Consider the following 21,511-nt stretch of genomic DNA (forward strand, 5'->3'; position numbering starts at 1 on the left):
GGTTAAGGGAGGCATTCCACTATTTATAGGATGCTGACCTAGGTAATCGAAACGACCCAGCCAATGCGAAAGCGACACGTGGCATCTACCTCGGAAATATAAATCGACGAAATTAGCCACCAATAAAAAAATGACACGTGGTGCGAATAATTAATAACCAATTACCAGTCCAAAGACGTTCAACCATTTGGACGACTCACATGGACGAGGGGGCAACTGATGGTGTCATAAATAAATCCCCAAGTCCATAACTCGTCCATATGTCTCGTCCAACAAAAGAAGCTACAATAGGCGATGAAAATTACAAGCGTACTGGCGAACCTCGTCCATACATGGACGAGCAATACCTCGTGAGATCTATTTATCAGTTATGAACGTCAAGCCTTCCAAGATGATCTCGTTATCTTCCACTGAAGATGGACGAGATCATCCTTGAGGTGTCGTCCATCCTGACTATGGATGGACGAGTTCATCAGCGTCCGACCTAAGTAACTTCCACAGCGGTTATGGAAGTTACTCCTAATTCGCCGGACTCCTCGACATTGGGAACGGTTCCTAAACAGATAAACCGTTCCACACACACACTATATAAGGCTTCTTCGATGAAAGGTAAGGGGGGTCAGACACTTTTACTTTTGAGAGAACATTTCTTCGTTACAGAGAGTTCAAAGTAACTAACTTAATCATCGGAGGATTTTTGGCCGGTCCCCCACCGGTCCCCTCTGATTCTGTGTCCTTTGTATTACAGGAAATAGCCTAAAGATCAACGTTCGAGTCCTATCAACCCACTGATAAAGGGAGAATCATCAATTAGTATTAAAAAATTTTTGATGGTGGTGAGTGGAAAGACACATGGATGTGAAGTTTTGACTGTCATGGTCTAGGTGTTCTTGAATAATGCAAAGTTCATAATGGCAATGATATCGATTAGTGTTCATTGTTCACTATCAAGCACTTACAAGTTGAGAAAGCACAAAAAGCGCCATTTACGCCAAAGATATTGGCCGAGTCTTTTTGAGTTTACAGGTTTTGTTAAATGATGCAAAGCTCATAATACCATTAGTATGGGCTAGAAATTAATCATAGCATGTTCCAAGAAATTAGTAACAGATGGTACGCAATTTGAAAAGCACCATCGACCCTTAACTTTCGGTCTTCTTAAGTAGGACCTAATTGCAAAAGTTTGAGAAAGAAGGAAAATTATAAGAGTTAATTAATTCAAAGTTCTTTTATTCATTAAACAAAATGAATGATCTTCTTCTACCTTTTTTATTTTATACTATTCGTAAAATATAAAAAGATCTCCATGGTAGTGGGTGGGAAGACGCCTTGGATGCCAAATCTCAGTCTAGGTCTTCTTCAACAATGCAAAGACTTTTGAAGAAAGCACAAGATAGAGTTTGGGAAAGTGTCATTATATAAATATTGGATCTAACTTTTTTATTTGATGAATGAAGACTATTATATAAACAAAGAACAGGGGAATTGAGAGATAGAGAGGAAAACTTGAATATATTAGATTAGGAGAAAACAAAACTAGAAATGAAAAAGTGTCTGAAATTTATTAACTCAATAATGTTCGTACTTAGTATTCATGTCTATTAGTCTATTGATGATCAGTGATAGTTGGAAAATAGCTTTAAAAGGAACGTACTTTGCAATATTAATTTATTAAAACATTTGAGAGTATTTGCATTTATTTAAGGCATGTTTGATAGACTATAATAGACACTGTAATATAATAGTTATTCCTAAGATTTAGCTATTCAATAGTTTGGTTATATTTTTATTATAGAGAATATTCATTCCTTATGAATATCTATTCTTTGTTTTTCCAAAAAAAAAAAAAAAATCCTTAAAATGAATAATAACTATTTCTCTCTAAGGACATGTTTGGTGCACTGAATGTAAATTATAATAGGAATGGTAATCTTTATTACTGGGAATAAAATGTGTTGTAATGAAATAATTAAACTTATTCATTAGTTTGGTTGTAAGTTGTAATATTAGAATAAGACTTTCTCAACAAAAAAGAAAAAAGAATAAAACTTAATATCTATTTTAAGAAATATCTCACTCATACATTTATATTTCCTAGAAAATAATATATTTTTTGATGATTTTTTATTTCTATAATTGATACGTGGATATGGAAAGTTTGTTTATTTGGAAATATATTAATGTTAGAAATTATTATACCTACTAAGAAATAGATATTACAACCCTTTTAGAGATTAATAGTTATTCCTCATTTCAAAAAATAGCTATTCATAAGGAATGACTATTCCCTGCAATAAAATTATAACCAAACTATTGAATAGCTAAACCATAGGAATAACTATTACATTAGAGTGCCTATTACAATCTAGCAAACATGTCTTAAAAAGGTTGTAAACTTGTAATAGCTATTCTTTAGTAGGTGAAATAATTTCTAAAATTAATATGTTTTCAAATAAACAAACTTTTCATACGCATTATGTAAATAAAAAATCATCAAAAAATAAATTATCTCTCTCAAATTAATATATATATATATATATATATATATATTATTTTCTTAGAAATATAATTGTTTGAGTTAGATATTTCTTAAAATAAATCTTAAATTTTATTCTAATGTTACAACTCATAACCAAACTTATGAATAAGTTTAGTTATTCTATTACAACACATTTTATTTCCAGTAATAAAGATTTCCATTTCAATCGTAATCATCATTTAGTGTACCAAATGTACCCTAAGGATTTAGCCAAAAAATTTCTACTATCTATTCGATGATAAGAATCTTTAAAAATAAAATTAGCTAACTATTTAAAAAAAAAAAAGTTAACCTCTAAACCCGTTTGGAGGAAAACTCCTCTAGCTCTTGTGAAGGTTGCTAAAACCATCCATGTGACACATGACCTATTAATTGCGTCATCAATCATGTGACTTATTTAAATAGTACATATAGATGATTAAATGACTTGCATGTAATGAGTTAGAGGAGGTTCCTTCAAACTAATTCTCTATTTCATTTCAGGAAAATGTTTAGCTCCAAATGTGTTAGGAACTATGTTTTTGCAATCTATTATGTGGTAATTGAATATTTATCCATAATTTTAGTCATATATATGACTTTGTGAATGAGTCATGTGACTTGTTTTAAAAGTACACATTGGTAGTTTTATAAATCTCGATATAATGAGTTTAAAAAATAGCTCAAAACATATTTATAGCCAAAGTTTATTCTCCATTTAATAACTAGTTAAAAGCCTGTGCATTGCACGATAGTAGTCATGAACTTATCAAATATACAACTTTTAAGAAACAATAATTAAAAACAATCTGATGAAGCAAAAAATGTTCGTCAATTGATAGCCTCATTGGAGCTTATGACGAGGTTTTGTTCCCTGCAAAGATGAAAGAGAAAGGCATCGTAGTGGCGTTAGCCCATGGTTCTTCGATGATTAAGTTAGTAGAGTTCTCAATATCTCTCAGAGAATAAGAATGTAATTCTGTATGTTTAGGATTGTGTTCCTTGGCTTATTTATAGCCTTGATATAGCCGTTGGGAGCCTTATTATGAGTATCCTATGTTCTAAGGACACGTTGGATTGAGTGTTGTAGTTGCAGATAATGACTAGAAGAAGATGGTTACTGAGAAGATAATGCCTCAATTAGGATTGTTGCTATTTGAATGGTTACTTGATGATAGGGCTCTCCTTGTTATCTTGGGATAGGATTAGTCAGTTAGAGTTGGAGTTATCCTTGTAGTTTGAATTTCATGGATTATGTATTTAAGGAGGAAGTGAATAATAAGAGGCATGAGATTATAATTCTAGAAATTCTTCTGTTCTTAATACGTTCTTGGAGGGTCGTCACGTCGAATACAACTAATTCCTACACTTATTTTACCAGTATATAACATTTGGTATCAGAGCCAAATGACAAACAACCTATCACCCACACGATCCACGACCAATGACGACTATATGTTAGCCTTGGAAGTCAGCAACCACTCCTTAAGTAGACATGTTGAAGCTCGAAAAGAAGAATTTGCTAGTCTCCGTAATGGAAAGGATGCTCTTACTGATGCCATTGCTCAAATGGGACGAAAGATCGAAGCTAGAGATGCTCGAACCGGTGAGACCAACTAGAATAATAATCGTGAAGATGAATCTGTCAACCGGAACCGTGGACCAATTGGAGGCAGTGGAGAACCTAATGGTAGCATGCAAAATGGTAGCCTACAAACTAGATTTTCGCGCTTGAACTTTCCTAGTTTCATTGGAGAAGATTCGACAGGGTGGATCCAAAAGATAGAGGCCCAGAAGGTGTTGTTGGCCTCTTTCCATCTATATGATGATGCCCTGCAGTGGTACCAATGGTATAGGAAGACACAAACCAATGTGTACTGGGAAAAGCTTACGCAAGCCTTGTGTATTTGCTTTGGGCGATCAGATTGTGAAGATTTTGATGAAGCTTTAGCTAAAGTGTGAACGATGAGAACAGTGAGAGAATACCAAATGCAATTTGAATGTTTAGCCGCTCGAGTCCAAGATTGACCACAACGAGCACTAGTTGGAAGCAAATTGGAGGGTTGAAGGAGGAAATCAGCTCGAAAGTCAAAGTTTTCAGACCCACAACATTATTACATGCTGCAAGTTTGGCTCGATTACAAGAAGATAAATTACAGAAACTTCACCACATAACTATACCCAACAAGCCTCCATTATTTTCATCCCACAAACCTCCTTTTTTGCCAACACCACCACAAATCAAGACCAGTCCATTTCCCATTCCAAGACCACGCCCTCAAGGCAATCCAATGTTCAAAAAGCTCTCATGGATTGAGATGCAAGCACAAGAGACAAGGGGTCGTGCTATAACTGCAATGAGAAATTCGGTCCAAGACACCAATGTAAAACACAGTAGGTATTTGTGTTGAAGACAATGGACAAACCAGAAGAGAAAATTAAAGATGCACCTGAGGAATTTGAAGAGCAATTAACTGTACCAAAAATATCTCTCCATGCTTTATTTGATGTGGCCACTCCCAGAACCATGCAAGTTACTAACGTAATTCAAGGAAGGCAATTACACATCCTCATTGATAGTGGGAGTACCCATAACTTTGTTTGTTTGAAGTTTGCCAAGCAAATGGAGTGTTGCAAGACCCTAGCACCAGCCTTTCAAGTGATGGTGGCAAATAGAGAAAGATTATAGTGTGACGAAATTTATTTGGCAATACTAGTGGAGATCTAAGGCTGCCAATCCTAAACCAATATGCACCCCTTAGATCTACAAGGATCAGATGTTGTTTTAAGGATGCAATGGTTGCAAAGCTTGGGAAAAGTTTTAGATGATTGGCTAAATCTTACCATGGAATTTTGGAACAAAGATCATAAATTTGTTCTCCAAGGAGAGCATACTAGGAAGGTGTTGCATGAATCCCTTCAATCCATTTCAAGGCTTGCAACTAATGGCTTGAAATTCTATGTTATGCAGGTTGATAGTGAGTCCACTAATATCACTCCACATAAGCCTACACAGGAGCAAGCTATGACGTTAGAGGAGTTACTAAGGTAGTATTAGTTCATGCTCCAAACACCCACTACTTTGCCACCTTCACGGTCCCATGACCATCGTATTACCCTGGAATCAGGTAGTGGGCCTGTCAACGTCCGACCGTTTCAATATCCACATATCTAGAAAAATGAAATAGAAAGGGTTGTCAAAGACAAGCTTTCCATTGGAATTATACATCCAAGTTCTAGCCCATTCTCTTCTCCAGTACTGTTAGTGAAGAAGAAGGATGGCTTATGGCGTTTTTGTGTTGACTACCGAGCCTTAAACCACGTCATAGTGAAAGACCGGTACCCCATTCCTGCCATAGACAAGCTACTAGATGAACTACATGGTGCGAAGTACTTTATGAAGTTGGATCTCAAATTTGGATATCATCAGATTTGGGCACAGCCTGAGGATGTTCCAAAGACAACATTTAGAACCCATGATGGCCATTATGAATTTCTGGTTATGCCATTTGGGCTCACCAATGCACTAGCCACATTCCAATCCTTGATGAATGATATTTTTCGGCATTTACTGCAAAGGTATGTATTGGTCTTCTTCGATGACATGCTAGTTTACAGTAAAAATTGGGATGCTCATTTATCTCATCACTGTTTTGGGCACTTTAATGAAGAACCAATTATTTATGAATCAATCTAAATGCTTAATTGGACAACTAGAAGTGGAAAATTTAGGCCATATTATTAGTGCAACAAGACTTTCTGCAGATCCCAAAAAGATACATAGCATGGAAACTTGGCCAATTCCATCAAACACCACTGCCCTTCGTGGTTTCCTTGGATTAACCGATTATTATCAAAAATTTATCCAAAGATATGGAGCCATTGTTGCACCAGTAACATAGCTACTGAAGAAAGATGGATTTCACTGGACACTAGAGACAGAGAAAGTATTCCACAACCTCAAACAAGCTATGATGCAAGCACCCGTACTCATCCTACTAGATTTCTCTAAACTGTTTGTAGTTGAAACTGATGCATCAGGGACTGGTCTAGGGGCGATTCTTATGCTGAAGGGAAGGCCTGTGGCATATTACAACAAGGCAATTTCAAGAAAAGCCTTGGGCTGATCCACATATGAAAAAGAACTTATGGCCATTGTTCATTCTGTTCTTCGGTGGTGCAACTATTTATTAAGACGAAGATTTTGCATTCAGATTGACCACAAAAGTCTGAAATACTTGCTAAAGCAACAAATCTCAACAATGGATTAGCAAAAGTGGTTAGTTAAGATGATGGGGTATGATTATGAAATTGAGTACTGACTGGGGCGGGATAATACAGCAGCAGATGCTCTCTCTAGGCTTTATGGCAAGCTCTCCACCATCACGTACCCGCATCCCTTATGGTTGGAAGCCATCCACCTAAAAGCCCACAATGATCCAACATTATCGGCCATGCGAGATGCTCTAAAGAATGGAACCATCTGCACTAAAGGGTACGAAGAAAAAGAGGAACATCTATGGTATAAAGGCCACTTTGTACTATCTCCACACTCACTGCACAAAGAGGCTGTCATCGATGAATTTCACTATACACCAATTGGGGGGACATTCTAGTATGTTTCGAACTTACAAAAGAATTGCTTCTAATTTTTATTGGGTTGTCATGGAGCTAGATATTCAAAATTATGTACAGCGGTGTGATGTTTGCCAACGGAGTAAAAGCGACACTCTTACTCCAGCGAGGTTGTTAATGGATTTCATCGAGTTACTTCCAACGTCCAATGGCTTCTCTATTCTTTTAATGGTGGTAGATCTCTTGTCCAAATATGGCCATTTCATTGCATTAAAGCATCCCTATTTGACAAAAACAGTAGCTGAAGCATTCGTGAAAGAGGTGGTATGGCTCCACGACATGCTACGATCCATCGTGAGCGACATGGATCCAATATTCACTAGCCAATTTTGGGTAGAGTACTTCCAACTACAAGGCTCTATGTTGCGTATGAGTTCCACCTACCACCCGTAGACTGACAAATAGACGGAGGTTCTCAACCGCTGCTTGGAGACATTTTACACTGCTTCGGAAGTGCTAAGCAAAAACAATGGCTGCAGTGGCTTCCTTGGGCCAAGTACTAGTATAATACGTCCTTTCACACTGCCACACACATGACTCCATTTGAGGCGGTTTGTGGCTGAGCGCCTACAATAGTTCACAATTATGAGCATGGGACAACAACAATTGCACAGGATGAGCATTCTTTGAAGAAGAGGGGCAAGTTGCTGAAACTCTTGAAGGAAAATTTGCTGACAACCCAACATCGAATGAAATTGAACGAAGATTGGCATTGATGAGAGCTGGACTTTGCAATGGGTGATTTTGTTTACCTCAAGTTACAGCCGTTTCAACAAATGTCTATCAGCATCAGAGGAAATATGAAGTTATCTCCACAATTTTATGGGCCCTATGAAGTCATGGAACGTCTCGGCAAGGTGGCCTACCGATTAGCATTACCCTCAAGCTCTCAGATTCATCTTGTCTTCCATGTGTCGTAGTTAAAAAAGAAACTGGGTAATTTTGATTGCATAGCACTGGAGTTGCCCCAAGTGAAAGATGATGGCAAGGTGTTATTGGAGCCTAAAGCAATTTTGGACTTTTGTTGGCTTGTCTAGCGAGAAGATCTTACAAGAAGCATTGGTACATTGGGTTGGTACAGCAGAGGAAGATGCCACTTGGGAACTCTTACCTGATCTACAACAACAATTTCCTCGAATCTTAAGGAAAAGATTTGTCTTCAAAGGGAAGGGAATGCTATGTTCCAGGGACACATTGGATTGAGTGTTGCAGTTGCAAATAATGACTAGAAGAAGATAGTTGCTGAGAAGATAATGCCTCAATTAGGATTGCTGTTATTTGAATTATGTTAGGATTGTTGCTATTTGAATTATAGGATTGTTGTTATCAATAGAAAACCACTTGATGATAGGACTCTCCCTGTTATCTTGGGATAGGATTAGTCAGTTAGAGTTGGAGTTATCCTTATAGTTTGAATTTCATAGATTATGTATTTAAGGAGGAAGTGAATAATAAGAGGCATGAGATTATAATTCCAAAAATTCCTCTCTTCTTAATACGTTCTTGGAGGGTTGTTGCCTTGAATACGACTAATTCCTACACTTATTTTACCAGTATATAGTATAGTGTAACTGTTGTTAACCTCTTAATGGCTCTTTTGGCTGTTTTGAGTAACATTTGCCTGAGTTTAAATGGAGGTTTGATTAGCTCATGATTGGCCTTTCTAACCATTGGAGCTCGTCAATTATAAGACTATTGATGGTTGCGCCATTAATGCTGTATGGTTGTCTTCTCATATGACGACCTTGTGGACCTTATGCTCATCATCTATATGGATGAGTCTGTGGATTGAAGGTTTGTCAGTTATATGACGAACCCATAATTTTGGTACTTGTTAGTTGCCCCTTTATTCCTTCGTCGTATCTTTGGACGATGATAGGAATAATGATAGTTTGCACTTCACATGACGAGGATTTTTTGATGCCATTCACATCGAATTGAATGTATTTCATGTCACATGTCTGATCGTGGCCACGTGTCGTTTGTTCATGGGTTGGTTGTACAAATGAGGTTTTCTTGGTTTTTCTGTGCTAACTTCACGTCTTTCCTTACAAAAACCTCTCATCTCTCTTTTTGGTCTTTTTTCTTCCCTAAGTTTCTGAGTTCTTTCTTTGCATTTTCTGGTGAGTTCCTCCTTATCTTTTTCTCCATTGATGTTCGATTACACCACCGTTAGGTTAGATTTCTCTTCGGTTTCTTTTTTCTTTTCTAGATAAAGGGTTTTTCTTGAGTCTCTTGGTGGCCATTGTCCCTAGGTGGGGTAGTTTGTGCCTTAAAATTCTGTTTTTAGGTCGGTTTTGAACGAACTTTGTCCTTTGACTGACCGTTCTTTGGTAAAGAAGTGTTTAGTGAGTGGGATGGCAAAGGAAAGAGCCAAGGTGAGGTCGAGTGAGCTTGATACGGGGTTGTCATCTAGCAACAACCCTGTGGGTATGTAGGTGGATACGGCAGTGTCTGTCCCTTCTTTGCTATGGATACGTCCTCATTGCTTATTGTTTGGTATACTTGACTAAGTATATTCCACAAACTTACTGATGATTTGTTGGTTCTTATTGTGGACCATGCAAGTTCTCACAAAATTGAAGCTTTTACAACATTCCACTTGATGATTATCCCATAATTACTTTTTTGGTGACTGCTATGAGCATTGTAAGCATTGAAACAGTGGAGAAAATCTGTAATATTGTTGGTGGAATAGGACTTCTCATCTTGTTTAGTTTAGTTTACTGGATGTTTTGTTTTCTATCCAATGAAGTAGCAAAATGAATAGTATCTGTGGCAATATTCATCCTGTATATTTGATCATTAACACTTCATAAGTAATTTTGCAATGTAGACAGCTTCTGAAGTAGCAAAGTAATTTTGTTCTATTTTTTGTCCAATAAAGTAGCAAAGTAATTTTGCACTATTGGATTTTTTAGGTTCTTTGTTGTAGTTAACCATCCATTTTGTTTGAATAATGCTAGAGGCTTGTAGTACTAATATTAATGGTAATGTTTCCAGTTTGTGTTAGGGATGGCAATTTTTTCCCGCCTTGCTTCGCCCCGCGCGGGTTTTCCCCGCCCCGCCCCGCGTTAGTAAGGGTTATAATTGTAAATTTTTCATACCCTAAAACCCTACTATTTAAACAAACATATTAATATTAGCATATTTTATTCTACCCAATGTGATTCTCTGCCTTTATTTTGTTATGTGTTATACTATAAGATTTTTATTTTATTTTTTTATGATTGTCTTGTTAAACACTTGGATATATTATTCAATTTTTTCTAAAAATTGATTTGATTTGAATGGATAAATTTAGTTGTAATTTCAAGTATATTTTTATTAATGAAATATGTTTCATTAAAAAAATTGTACTAGTTGTAGGGAAAATTAACAAAAAAATTAGAGTTTTACGAGGTGGGGCGGGGCTTCACTGGGCCCCAAGGGGCGGGGATGGAGTGAGAAATTATTCCCCATCATGTGGGGCGGGGCGGGGATGGGGCAAGACAAAACCATGCGGGGCGGGGACGAAGACCCCATCCTTCGGCCCCGCCCTCGCCCCGCCCCATTGCCATCCCTAGTTTGTGTGGCTTTAACTTGCGTTTGTTTTGTTGCATTATCTCTACCTCTAATGTCTAATTGCTAAGCACTTCATTTTTCATGTGGTAGACTTCAATGGGTTGGATTTGTGACATTGAAGGTAGAGATTGGTTGTGACCACCATGGTGGCAGCTGGCTACATTCTTTCCTGTTATATTGAGCTAGCATGTCGTGTCTCTGAAACTGTACTATTGTGAGCTATGGAAGTAGTTTTCTAACATGAACACACATAGTGGGGAGCCTAATTTGAGGTTGGAAATAGAGATGGAATAATAATAAAAAAAAGGTTCTTAAATATGAAAATCTCTATATTCAGTGTGTATTAATTTGCCTCTACCTAGGACATGGGTATTTATATCAAGGTGGTTGATATTGTATCATACCAGCCAGTACGGCCGGTATTTACCATTCCGGTACGTGCACTGATACCAAAACGTGGCTATTTCTTACTGATTTAAATACTGGCCATACCAGCCAATTTCGGGCATACCGGCCGGTACAGGAAAAGTGTTTTTGTTTTGTTTTGTTTTGTAATTTTTGAATTTTTGTAAGGGCAAAATGGTAACTTATTTGTATTAACTTATTTGTTTGTATGTAATGAACAATTAAGCTTTATGTTTTTTACATTGTGTGTGTGTGTTTTTTTTTTTTTTTTTTGTTGATGCTAAAGACTAAAACCATGAATAATTTGTTTTGAATTGAGGTAATGTTTTATGATAAACTTTTATTATTATTATTATTGTAAACTTGAAACGGTATACTGATATTGACTGGTACTGAAATATATCGTTCTACTGGTCAAATTGGTAAACCAAAACACCAATCAGTTTTTGGTGTAGGCAGGAATTGAACCCCAAATATTTTATTCAACCATTAGAGACTTTACCAATTGAGCTAACTGGAAATCACTGTTTTTCCTATTATAATTTGGCCAAATTAATTATCATATTAATTAGCAAACCTTTCCAAACGTTGGTGCACCTGATATACTTCCTTATTAAATATTTTCTTTTAAACTCAAACATTTTCTAAGTTGCTAAACTGATATGCTCCTTTCTTGCAATAGTCAAAGAATTAAAGTAATAGATGAGACTTTATTTCTAACGTATATCTCATTAAATGTGTTTTAATTGGCATGGATACTTTACTTTATATAATAAATAGTTTCCTATCCGGCCAAAATGATATGAAGAGAGAAATATCAATTTTGGTTACAGACTTTTGAGTTCAAATCTTCTATCTTCCTGATACATTTCACAATGAAACAAATAAAAATAAAAGCAAAAAATAGATCAATAAATAAACTTTCATTTAATTACCTGTGTCAAGTTCAGTATATCAGTAAAGCCAGGTGTATTTAAATTTCCCATGCTATCTTCCTGATACATTTCACAATGAAACAAATAAAAATAAAAGCAAAAAATAAATCAATAAATAAACTTTCATTTAATTACCTGTGTCAAGTTCAGCATATCAGTAAAGCCAGGTGTATTTAAATTTCTCATGCTATCTTCCTGATACATTTCACAATGAAAATCATATAAATAATTTAGAGAATTACTACATACTATTGTCTAACAAATCGTAAGCACAAAGTAACAAAACAAAAAACAAATTTCATACCAGTGTGAGCTGTTGAATATGAGAGGATGCTTTAGTTTGACGTTTTCTCTTTCTTGTAGCTTTCTCTAATGCACCCTTTCTTCTACGAGATGTCCCTACACATGCTTGTCTCCCTTTAAGCTTAATTCCTTTAATTTTATTTCCTTCACAATTAGTAGGCTGCACATTATCATTAGCTTGTTGAGCCTTTGATTTGAAATGAGTGCTCCCAACAGTAGATTCTTCAATTGATAAATTTTTCAAATTTGCCTCTACTTTGTTCAAAGTACTTTCATGAGCATCCAAAGAAATACGAAAAGTCTCATCAGTCAGTGCAGCTCTTGCTGCCAAATTAGAATACAATTTAAGCAACACTTTATAACGACTTCCCACATCTGCATTTTGGTCATGTGGTCCTACATGCATATAATTTTTCATTGTAGAACCAACCTTTGCATCTTTTGTCCACCTTTTTAAAATATACTGATTTGGCACCCTTTTACAATTTTGAAGAGATAACACTTTTAAGGCATGGGCACATAAAATTCCAACAAATTCAAATTTATTACAACTACACATCACTGTAGAAGCCAATGAATCAAATTGAACAATGTGTTGGCGAGATTTACGGGGAGAAATAACTTTATATATTACCACAGATCCAACCTCACCTTCCTTATGCAATTCACAATCCCAAGTGAGCCATAATTCACGATTAAACAACTTAAATACTGCAGGAGTATAAACACTTGCTGCATGCTTCAATATTTCTACTGGATATTCTAATGATGGTTTACTTTGAGTTGCTTTAAAATCTGCTCTCAACTCTTCAAAACGTCTATCATCAACCAACCTTTGAAAGTGATGAAAGAAACGCAACAAGTCATAATTATAAGTTATGTACCTTTTAATTTGACTGTTCATACTCTCGCTTCTCTGAGTAGTAGACATATCAGCACAAAATGTTTTCCTCCCATAAACCAAAGCCCATTTCTCCCTTAACTCAAATTGTCTTTGCAACCAACTGTTATTCTTTAGATCATATTTATCAAGCATATTATCCCATGCATCTAAAAAATCATCTTCATAGTCATGGTCATATACACAACTACTAAAATCTCCTGCAAAAGTATTGTACCTTCCAAACACTTCTTTGAGGTTCTTAGCTGCATTCTGGTACATATGCCAAACACATAAACGATGATGTGTTTCTGGCCATTGTGAAGCTAATGCCTTTGCCATTGCAGCATCTTGGTCTGTGAGGATAGTCTGTGGTTTCTTACCAAACATTGCTTTCTGAAAAGAATCAAACAACCATATGAAAGTCTTAGATGTTTCATCACATAACAATGCAGCACCAAAGATGATAGTTTGTTTATGATGATTTACACCAACAAACAATGCAAACGGCCTACCTTCTTTATTTTTTTTTGTAAGTTGTATCAAAGCAAACTACATCCCCAAAATATTCATAATCCAACTTCATTCTACCATCTACCCAAAAAATATTTGTAATTAGATCATCAAGGTCAACCTGAATTGCATAAGAAAAATTAAGGTCTTCAGATTGCATTCTTTGAAGATATTCAAGTAAGCCTCCTGTATCCCCATTTTTCATCTCTTCTATTCGTCTTGTACGCAAATAATTATTATAATCCTCAGGAATGAAGCCAAGATTGTCAAGTCCACCTACCCTTCGGGCCATTAGTCCTACACTTGCTCTTGGTGCAATTCCAGAACTATCTGCTAATTTAGCCTCAACAGCTTGGGCTGGATTAATGGACCTTTGAGATCGAAGGAATATACGCTTACGAGGAGAAGCTAAGACATGTGTGTGCTCTGACACAAATTTTACCACACAATATTTTTCACTATATCTACAACTAATTTTCATCTCTGCTTTGCAACCACATCTTGTTTCTGGACGATGGCATTTCACATTATCATCTCTTTTGTCATTCCCTCGTATACCCTCGCAAGAGCAACAAAAAACTCTATCTAACCATTTACGTGAACCATCTTTATCACCCTTGTGGCCCTTACTTCGCCTAATACTAAATCCAACTACACGGGCATAACTATTATAGAAATCATACGCATCTTGCTCAGTCTCAAACTCAATTCCTAATTTTGGAATCACTTCTTCTTCTACATTGGCATGAATTTTATCATTGCTATCTATTGATATTGGTTCTAGTTGTTCAACTATCACAAGTGGTGAATCCTCATCTTCAAAATTCAATTTTCGAACCGATTGACTATCAGTCTTAGTATGATAATTGCTATCACTCATGACCTTAATACAAAACAAAAACAAAATAGTAGAAAGTTGTTATAAATCCTAAAATAAATTAAAAAAAGAAATTTATTTACATTAAACCAAAGAAGAGGACTTACTTTGTGACTGAACAATACGTACAAGCCTTGTAGGTTGCTTGTTGCAGTAGGAGCCTCTCAAAAGTTGAAAAAAATCTGAAAATCTGCACTTATAGGAGAAAAGGACCTCCGTGTCATACAAAAACAAAAGCAAAAGCCTGACTTTGACTTTGGGAGAAAGGATTACAATGAGACAAAATAGGGGAAGAGTCCAGATCAATCCAAAAGCTGCGGCAAGAGACAAACCACATGGAGAAGAGAAAAAAAAGAAACCAAAAGCCGGAACAGAGAAGAAATAAAGCCGCGGAAGAAAAAAAAAGAAAGGGATTTTATCGTTAACGTTTCAGTAACGTGAGTGTTAAAGTCAAAGTTATTTAATTTAATGAGAGAGGTTAATTGTCCAAATTTTATTGGTGGAGCATGAAATGGAGCATAATTGATGAGACAGAAGATTTGGACTCGTTTTTAAAATGCTCTTTTTAAACTTCCAAAAATGCCTAATCAAATGGACTCTTTAATTCATAATAAATATCTTTTTTCTTTTTTCGCCTACATTAATTATTATTTGAAATACATAATCTTGCTGACCAGGTCTGTCTTTTTGTAAAAGAAAAAGTTATGATTACCGCATATTTTTGGTGTGTTGGTCACTTCACAAGTTTTTGTGAGATGTGGGAGGTAAGAGTCGGGATTCAAATTTTCAAGAGAAAGTTTTACATATATATACATTTAAATTAGACTAGAGTAGAAATTCTATCTTTTATATATATATATATATATATATATATAAAATAAGTTATGAGGGGTTGTGGTTGTAAAACAGAGTTTTGGGGTTTTTAAAATAATTTTTTTAAACTCTCAAAATGCCCTAACCAAATGGACCCCTTAATTCATAATAAATATCTTTTTCCTTTTTCTCCTACATTAATTATTATTTGAAAATACAGCTTGAACGGCGCACAAAATGCCAGAGCTTGAAAGAAGAACTTAAGAGAGTGAGTGATGAACGTCTCCATCAAGAATATGTAAGCTCTGATTGTAATTTCTATCGGGTTTGTACTCGAAAATCTGTCTGATTAGATAATCAGTCATTACAGTTGCATCCTTGTAAATGTATGTGTGAGCAGGAACACAGGAAGTCTATGGATTTGCTTAAGCGAGATTACAGGACAAAGGTTGGCGACTTAGAGGCTCAAATCCAGTGAGTTGAATATTTTTGCTCAAATGTGTTTTGTTTCTTCTTCAGTCGACTGATGATGTTGTCATACGCCAAGTAGGGGCCTTCTGCTTGAAAAGGCAACAAATGAAGCAACCATTAATCTCCTTCGTCAGGATTTAACAGCGCATAAAACTCATGTTCAGACTCTTGCAAAGAGGTTGGACCGTGTTCATTTTGATGTGGAATCTAAATGTGAGGTTATGTGAATTTTAGGAGTTCCATTTCCGGATTTTGTTGAATTATAAGGCATTTATGAATAATGTCACTGATTTTTGTTGTTGACAGATGATCTTGAGATTCAGGATCTGAAGGACTGTCTTATGATTGAACAGGAAGAGAAAAATGAGTTGAGTAGGAAAATCCAAGAACTGGAGAAGGAATGTGAGTGTGTGATTGCTTTCATTCTCTACGTTCAAATAGTTTCACCCATCTTTGAATGGTGCTCGTTTGTGCATTCCATTTTTTTCTTGCTTTAGATTGGTTAAATAGTTGATTAATATGCTCACCCCAAAAATATGTTTGATCAAAAAACACTTTCTAGTTACTAAATGCTGAATACCAACCTTTGAAACAGTCTAAGACCGGATGTGACCAGAAACTACATCTGATATTGTACTTAATACATGAAATCCTAACCTGCTCGTTCCATATTATTCTAGAAATCTCATGTCCTCTCTGGTTAAATGCTTTATATTTTCTTTTTACATATTAGGTTTTGCCTAAGCTTAAATCTGATTTAAGGATTGAGGAGTCCTAAGCAAATGCACAAAACAGATATGCTATACCGCATGGTGCAGTAAATAATGCTATAATAACACTTTTATCTACTGATGCATATAATCTCGGTTACAATGCAGTGCTGATTAGCAGAACAAAGTTGGTTGAACAGCAAAGAGATACGGTTTCAAGTCGGCTTGTTGAAACACTTAAACTGAAGATTATGAAACTAAGGAGAATGAGATCCTCAGAAGGCAGCTTCCTTGCTCAGTAGATGGCTCGAGAGATAGTATCTGAATTTGTATTACTCTGTCAGGAAGCTTTGAGAAGCAAGTTAATGTGGAAATTTTACAATCTAGACTAGTATATAACTGTAAGGTAAAATCTATATTTCCAATCAGATGATGTAGACCTTATACTATTTCTTCAAAATCATGAGCTAATAAAATGAAGAACCTCATTCTTGTAAAATTGCAGTTGTTTTCATAACAAATGTGTATATTCCTTTCCAAAATTTTCTTGAAAAGAAATCACAGTACATGTTTAGCTTTTCTTTTGCGAGGAACAAGCACTTTCCATAAAATTGTATCATCGTGACAACCTGTCTATAGGTGGAAGGTGTGGCAAGAGGGACAACCTGATTGTGAGTACTGTGAAGAGAGGAAATTAAGGAATGAGCACGAAAAATTATTTGGTATAGAGAGGAAAGGAATGAGTGCAACTAGTTATTTGGTATACTCAGTGTACTGCATCTTTCTCACATAAATGTAGGTTCGCATATAGGATCTATGGGTGGGATCCCACTTTTACACTGGGTGTAACGAATAATTTTATAGGACAAGATATTACCCACTACTCCCTTGTTTGGCAGCCAAAATTAAGAGAGGGATGGTTCCATTCCATTGTGCTGTATATGTTTGGTCCAAAAATAGGTGGATTGGTCCATTTCATTTTCTTATGACAGGAAATTATACAATTCACATACTTTATGGGTAACTATTCAATTTCGAATGAAATACCTAACATTTAGTCCTTTGAATCACTGTTCCAAAAGTGTGTTTAGTCTTTATGTCCCTTTGTTAGAAGCTTCCCTGTTGCAGAAACAAATGATCCATTACATTACATAAGTCAACAAAATCCTTTTTATCTTCGATTTACTTAGATTGTGCTTTCATTTTGGTCGGCTCTGAAGTCATTTTCGTTCACAATTTTGAAGCCTTTCATGAAGCCAAGGGTTTGCAAAGCTTTCTATCATCACATGTGTCATTGTGGTCTGGATGATTAAGTACTAAAGTTGTACTCCACTTATTACTAGAACTGAGAAGCTTAAGGGTACTATCTCTATCTCACTACTGGAATTGGCAGTTTTGCCAATAACAGTTGGCAATTTAAAACAGTTAAGATATTTGAACATTTCTCACACTGCAATCAATTACCTGATTCAGTGTGTACTTATACAATTTGCAAACATTATTGTTGGCAAGTTGTCATTCTCTCACCGAGTTGCCTGCCAACATGGGATGGCTAATTAACTTGCGTCATTTTGATATTATTAGAACAAACTTAATAGAAATGCCATTGCTAATGGGTAGATTGAAAAGTCTCCAAACATTAACTTCTTTTATTTTGGGAAAAAGGGTGGTTCTGACATCAAAGAGTTGAGGGAGTTTCGGCAACTTAAGGGGAACCTTTCTGTTTTGAAGTTGGAAAAAGTAGTTGATGCTAGAGATGCTTTAGAGGCCAATTTGAGGGATAAGTTGTGACTTAATGAATCGGTATTAAAGTGGGGTGGGGATACAAATGACTCCAAAAGAGATAGAGATGTATTAGACCAATTACAACTCCATGCAATATCACATTGGTCCAAATTCGTAATTGTAAGTATTGCCTCTCCTTGCCACCATTTGGTAAACTTCCCTCTCTGAAGTTCCTGACAACCTTTTTTCTTTAAAGACACTTGTGATTGAAAAGTGTCAGCTGCTTGTCATTTCACTTCCACATTTATCAGCCATAAATTAATTGAAGTAACAGTATTGCAATAAGGTGTTGTTGAATGAATTACCACCTCAAGTGGTAAAGTTCAAAATTAGTGGATATGATGCCTTGGTGTCCTTACCTATGGGTAACAACCACTGTCTTGAAGAGTTAGATGTCTCTGATTGTCCATCTCTCAGGTTGCTTCCTAGTATTGGCAAAGCTGATACAATAAAATCACTTGGTGTCAAGAACTGTAAAAAATTACTGTTTCCGATGCACCAATGTTATGCATCCCTTGAGAGGTTTTGCATAAGATGTAGTTTCAATTCTCGTGTCCTTTCCATTAGAATTATTTTCAAAGCTTAATCATCTTGATATCCACGGATGTCAAAAGCTTCATTCTTTTTCATTTTCAAATCGAGGACCACTTCAGCATCTATTATCTCTCAGAAGCTTAAAAATCACAAAATGTTTCAATTTTGTGTCCTTGTCCAAAGAGGAACTGCATGCCCCCAATCTGACCCGGTTCTGTGTTTATAACTGTAATTATTTGAAGAAGCTGCCTGACCAGATGCACACACTGTTCCCATCCCTTCAGACTTTGAGTATACGGTGTTGTCCAGAACTTGAGTCATTTCCAGGAGGTTTGCCATCCAGTTTAAACTCACTTGATATCCGTTCTAGTGACAAACTCATTGTCGGCAGCATGGGGTGGGGTTTGAAGGGACTACACTCTCTTGGGAGGCCTTTCCAGAGAGAGGGTTCCTGCAGTCCTCTCTTACATCCCTTGAAATTTGGGGTCTGAAACATTAGAAATCTCTTGATGGCAATGAGCTTCAACATCTTACTGCACATAGAAAATTGACTATTGGCTATTGCCCGACTCTCCAGCCCATGCCAGAAGAGGGTCTGCCAACTTCTCTCTTTACTAACAATGAAGAACTGTCCTGAAAGTTCAAAAACGTGTATAAACACCTTTGAACGTTTAGACTCCCAAATTACAACTTAACCAATTCAAGCAATATGTCAAACAACTAGTGTGCGGAAACTTAACATACGCTATAATATGAAATTGGTAAAAACTATCTAAGCCAAAACAAAACACAATCCTCAGCAGATAATAAAAAGGCAAAGATAGAGAGGAAGGAAGATGCAAACACAAAGACAACACGCGATGTGTTATCGAAGAGGAAACCGAAGCCCTCGGCGTAAAACCTCTCCGCCGCCCTCCAAGCGGTAAACAATCCACTAGAAAATACAGTTGGGATACATGGACAGCAATAGACCCTCCAAGCCTAATCTACCCAGTGTACCTAAGCCCTCCCAGCTTCTTGCTCCAACGAGGTTGCGCTGAACCGTTTTCTTTTCTAGCTTCCCGGATTTCGCTATTAGATCGTAGCATCAACCAATGAAGATTGGTTCCTTCCTAACTGCTTCCCAGAAATCCAAACAGCTGTCTCATAGTGATGATGATGGTGAGAACCAGGTTTGGTATAATGCCTCTCAAGGATTTGACAATGGAGAGGAAGAGAGTTGAGGAATTTGAAGAGACTCTAATGTATAGATTGTGGGTGAATCAATCTTGTTTTTTTTAGGGTTTCTCTCTCAAAATTCTTTCTGGAAGCTCTCTTACAATCGTGGGTAGAAGGGGTATTTATACTGGAGTGGAAGAGGAATGTGAAACGTCAGGTTTTACAAAACAGGGGTGGCTCGTGGCTTGACCAAGTCGCGAGATCCAGTCGCGAGATAACCGTATGGCCAGTTGTCCTGTAGTGCTCCAGCTTGCATGACTGTTCACCTTCCAGCATGCTTGGCACGTGTGCTGCGTCTGGCAGCTTGAAGCCGCGAGTCACCCGCGAGGCCCAGCCGCAAGTATCTGTTTTCTTGCACACTCTTGAGCAATCTTCACTCTATCTCACTCACTACCCTTACATCAAACCCACCTAAATACAGGGTTACTAAATGCTGAATTACAAGCAAATTTGGCACGGAATAAAGCCAATTAGATGGTTGAATAAATTCAACCTTACAATCTCCCCCTTTGGCTATTCCGTGACAAAACCCTAAAACAGACTCTAGACTTAACATGTGAGTTGGGAGCAGTTGAACAAAACTCAATCACACCTAACTCTAAAAGTTCTGAAGCACTTGAATCATATGAACATAAGACTCCTGAAACACAACAATACACCATGATCATTGTTAAGCAGAAAATCGTGAAATGCATATGAAACAGGCAATATGTGATCAAGCAAAGATGGAGTTAAGAAATAAACCATGGCTTGATTAACCAAGTGAACACCACAAGGTAGTGATCACAGTGCTCATTCACACTTGGAATGAACACAAGGACGTACAAGTTAACAAGCACGAGGCAAGATACTTGTATGCTCAACACTCAACCAATGCATAATACACAAGGTATATGCATCTAGGAACAATCCTACAAGGGCACAAGAGTGACAGTACATAAATCAAAATGCAAGACATTTAAATTAAAGTACTGATTTCAACATAGCATAAAGGCTGCATAAGCAAGGTACATATCATAAAGCCTACAAACTATGCATAAAACAATAACCCTAAAAGCTTACAAAAGCACATGGGTACAAACATAAAACATCCCGAATAACAGTTTACAAAACACAATATATCAACTTAAACTGAAAACTTAAACTGAAGAAGAATGTAAAGACACTCCCCCTTAGGTAATATCCTCCCCCTCTGATCATGCCTATCACTCCCCCTTTTTGTCGTGGAATAGGCTATTCATCCTCTTCCAGCTTTCTCTGAATTTGATCCAATTGAGTTTGAAGAGAGGTAAACTTCATATCACATCGAGTGCTGTGATGGTGTAGAGAAGCTGTGAGTCCATACATCTT

At 36.6% G+C, this 21,511-nt stretch overlaps 1 protein-coding gene and 1 pseudogene across 1 annotated transcript; one reads left to right on the forward strand and one right to left on the reverse strand.

Moving 5' to 3' along the window:
• Window positions 1-11,949: 11,949 nt before the first annotated feature.
• On the reverse strand, window positions 11,950-14,633 carry LOC115984579 (protein FAR1-RELATED SEQUENCE 5-like). The gene is made up of 5 exons (XM_031107600.1): window positions 13,797-14,633; window positions 12,362-13,636; window positions 12,193-12,252; window positions 12,058-12,117; window positions 11,950-11,982 (listed from the first exon to the last, which is right to left on the reverse strand). Exons 1-5 carry the CDS (start codon window positions 14,631-14,633, stop codon window positions 11,950-11,952), a joined length of 2,265 nt encoding a protein of 754 aa, XP_030963460.1.
• Window positions 14,634-15,292: 659 nt separating this feature from the next.
• On the forward strand, window positions 15,293-17,123 carry LOC115984580 (annotated as a pseudogene).
• Window positions 17,124-21,511: the final 4,388 nt, after the last annotated feature.

Source organism: Quercus lobata, chromosome 4 (assembly GCF_001633185.2).
Source record: "Quercus lobata isolate SW786 chromosome 4, ValleyOak3.0 Primary Assembly, whole genome shotgun sequence".
Lineage (NCBI taxonomy): Eukaryota > Viridiplantae > Streptophyta > Magnoliopsida > Fagales > Fagaceae > Quercus > Quercus lobata.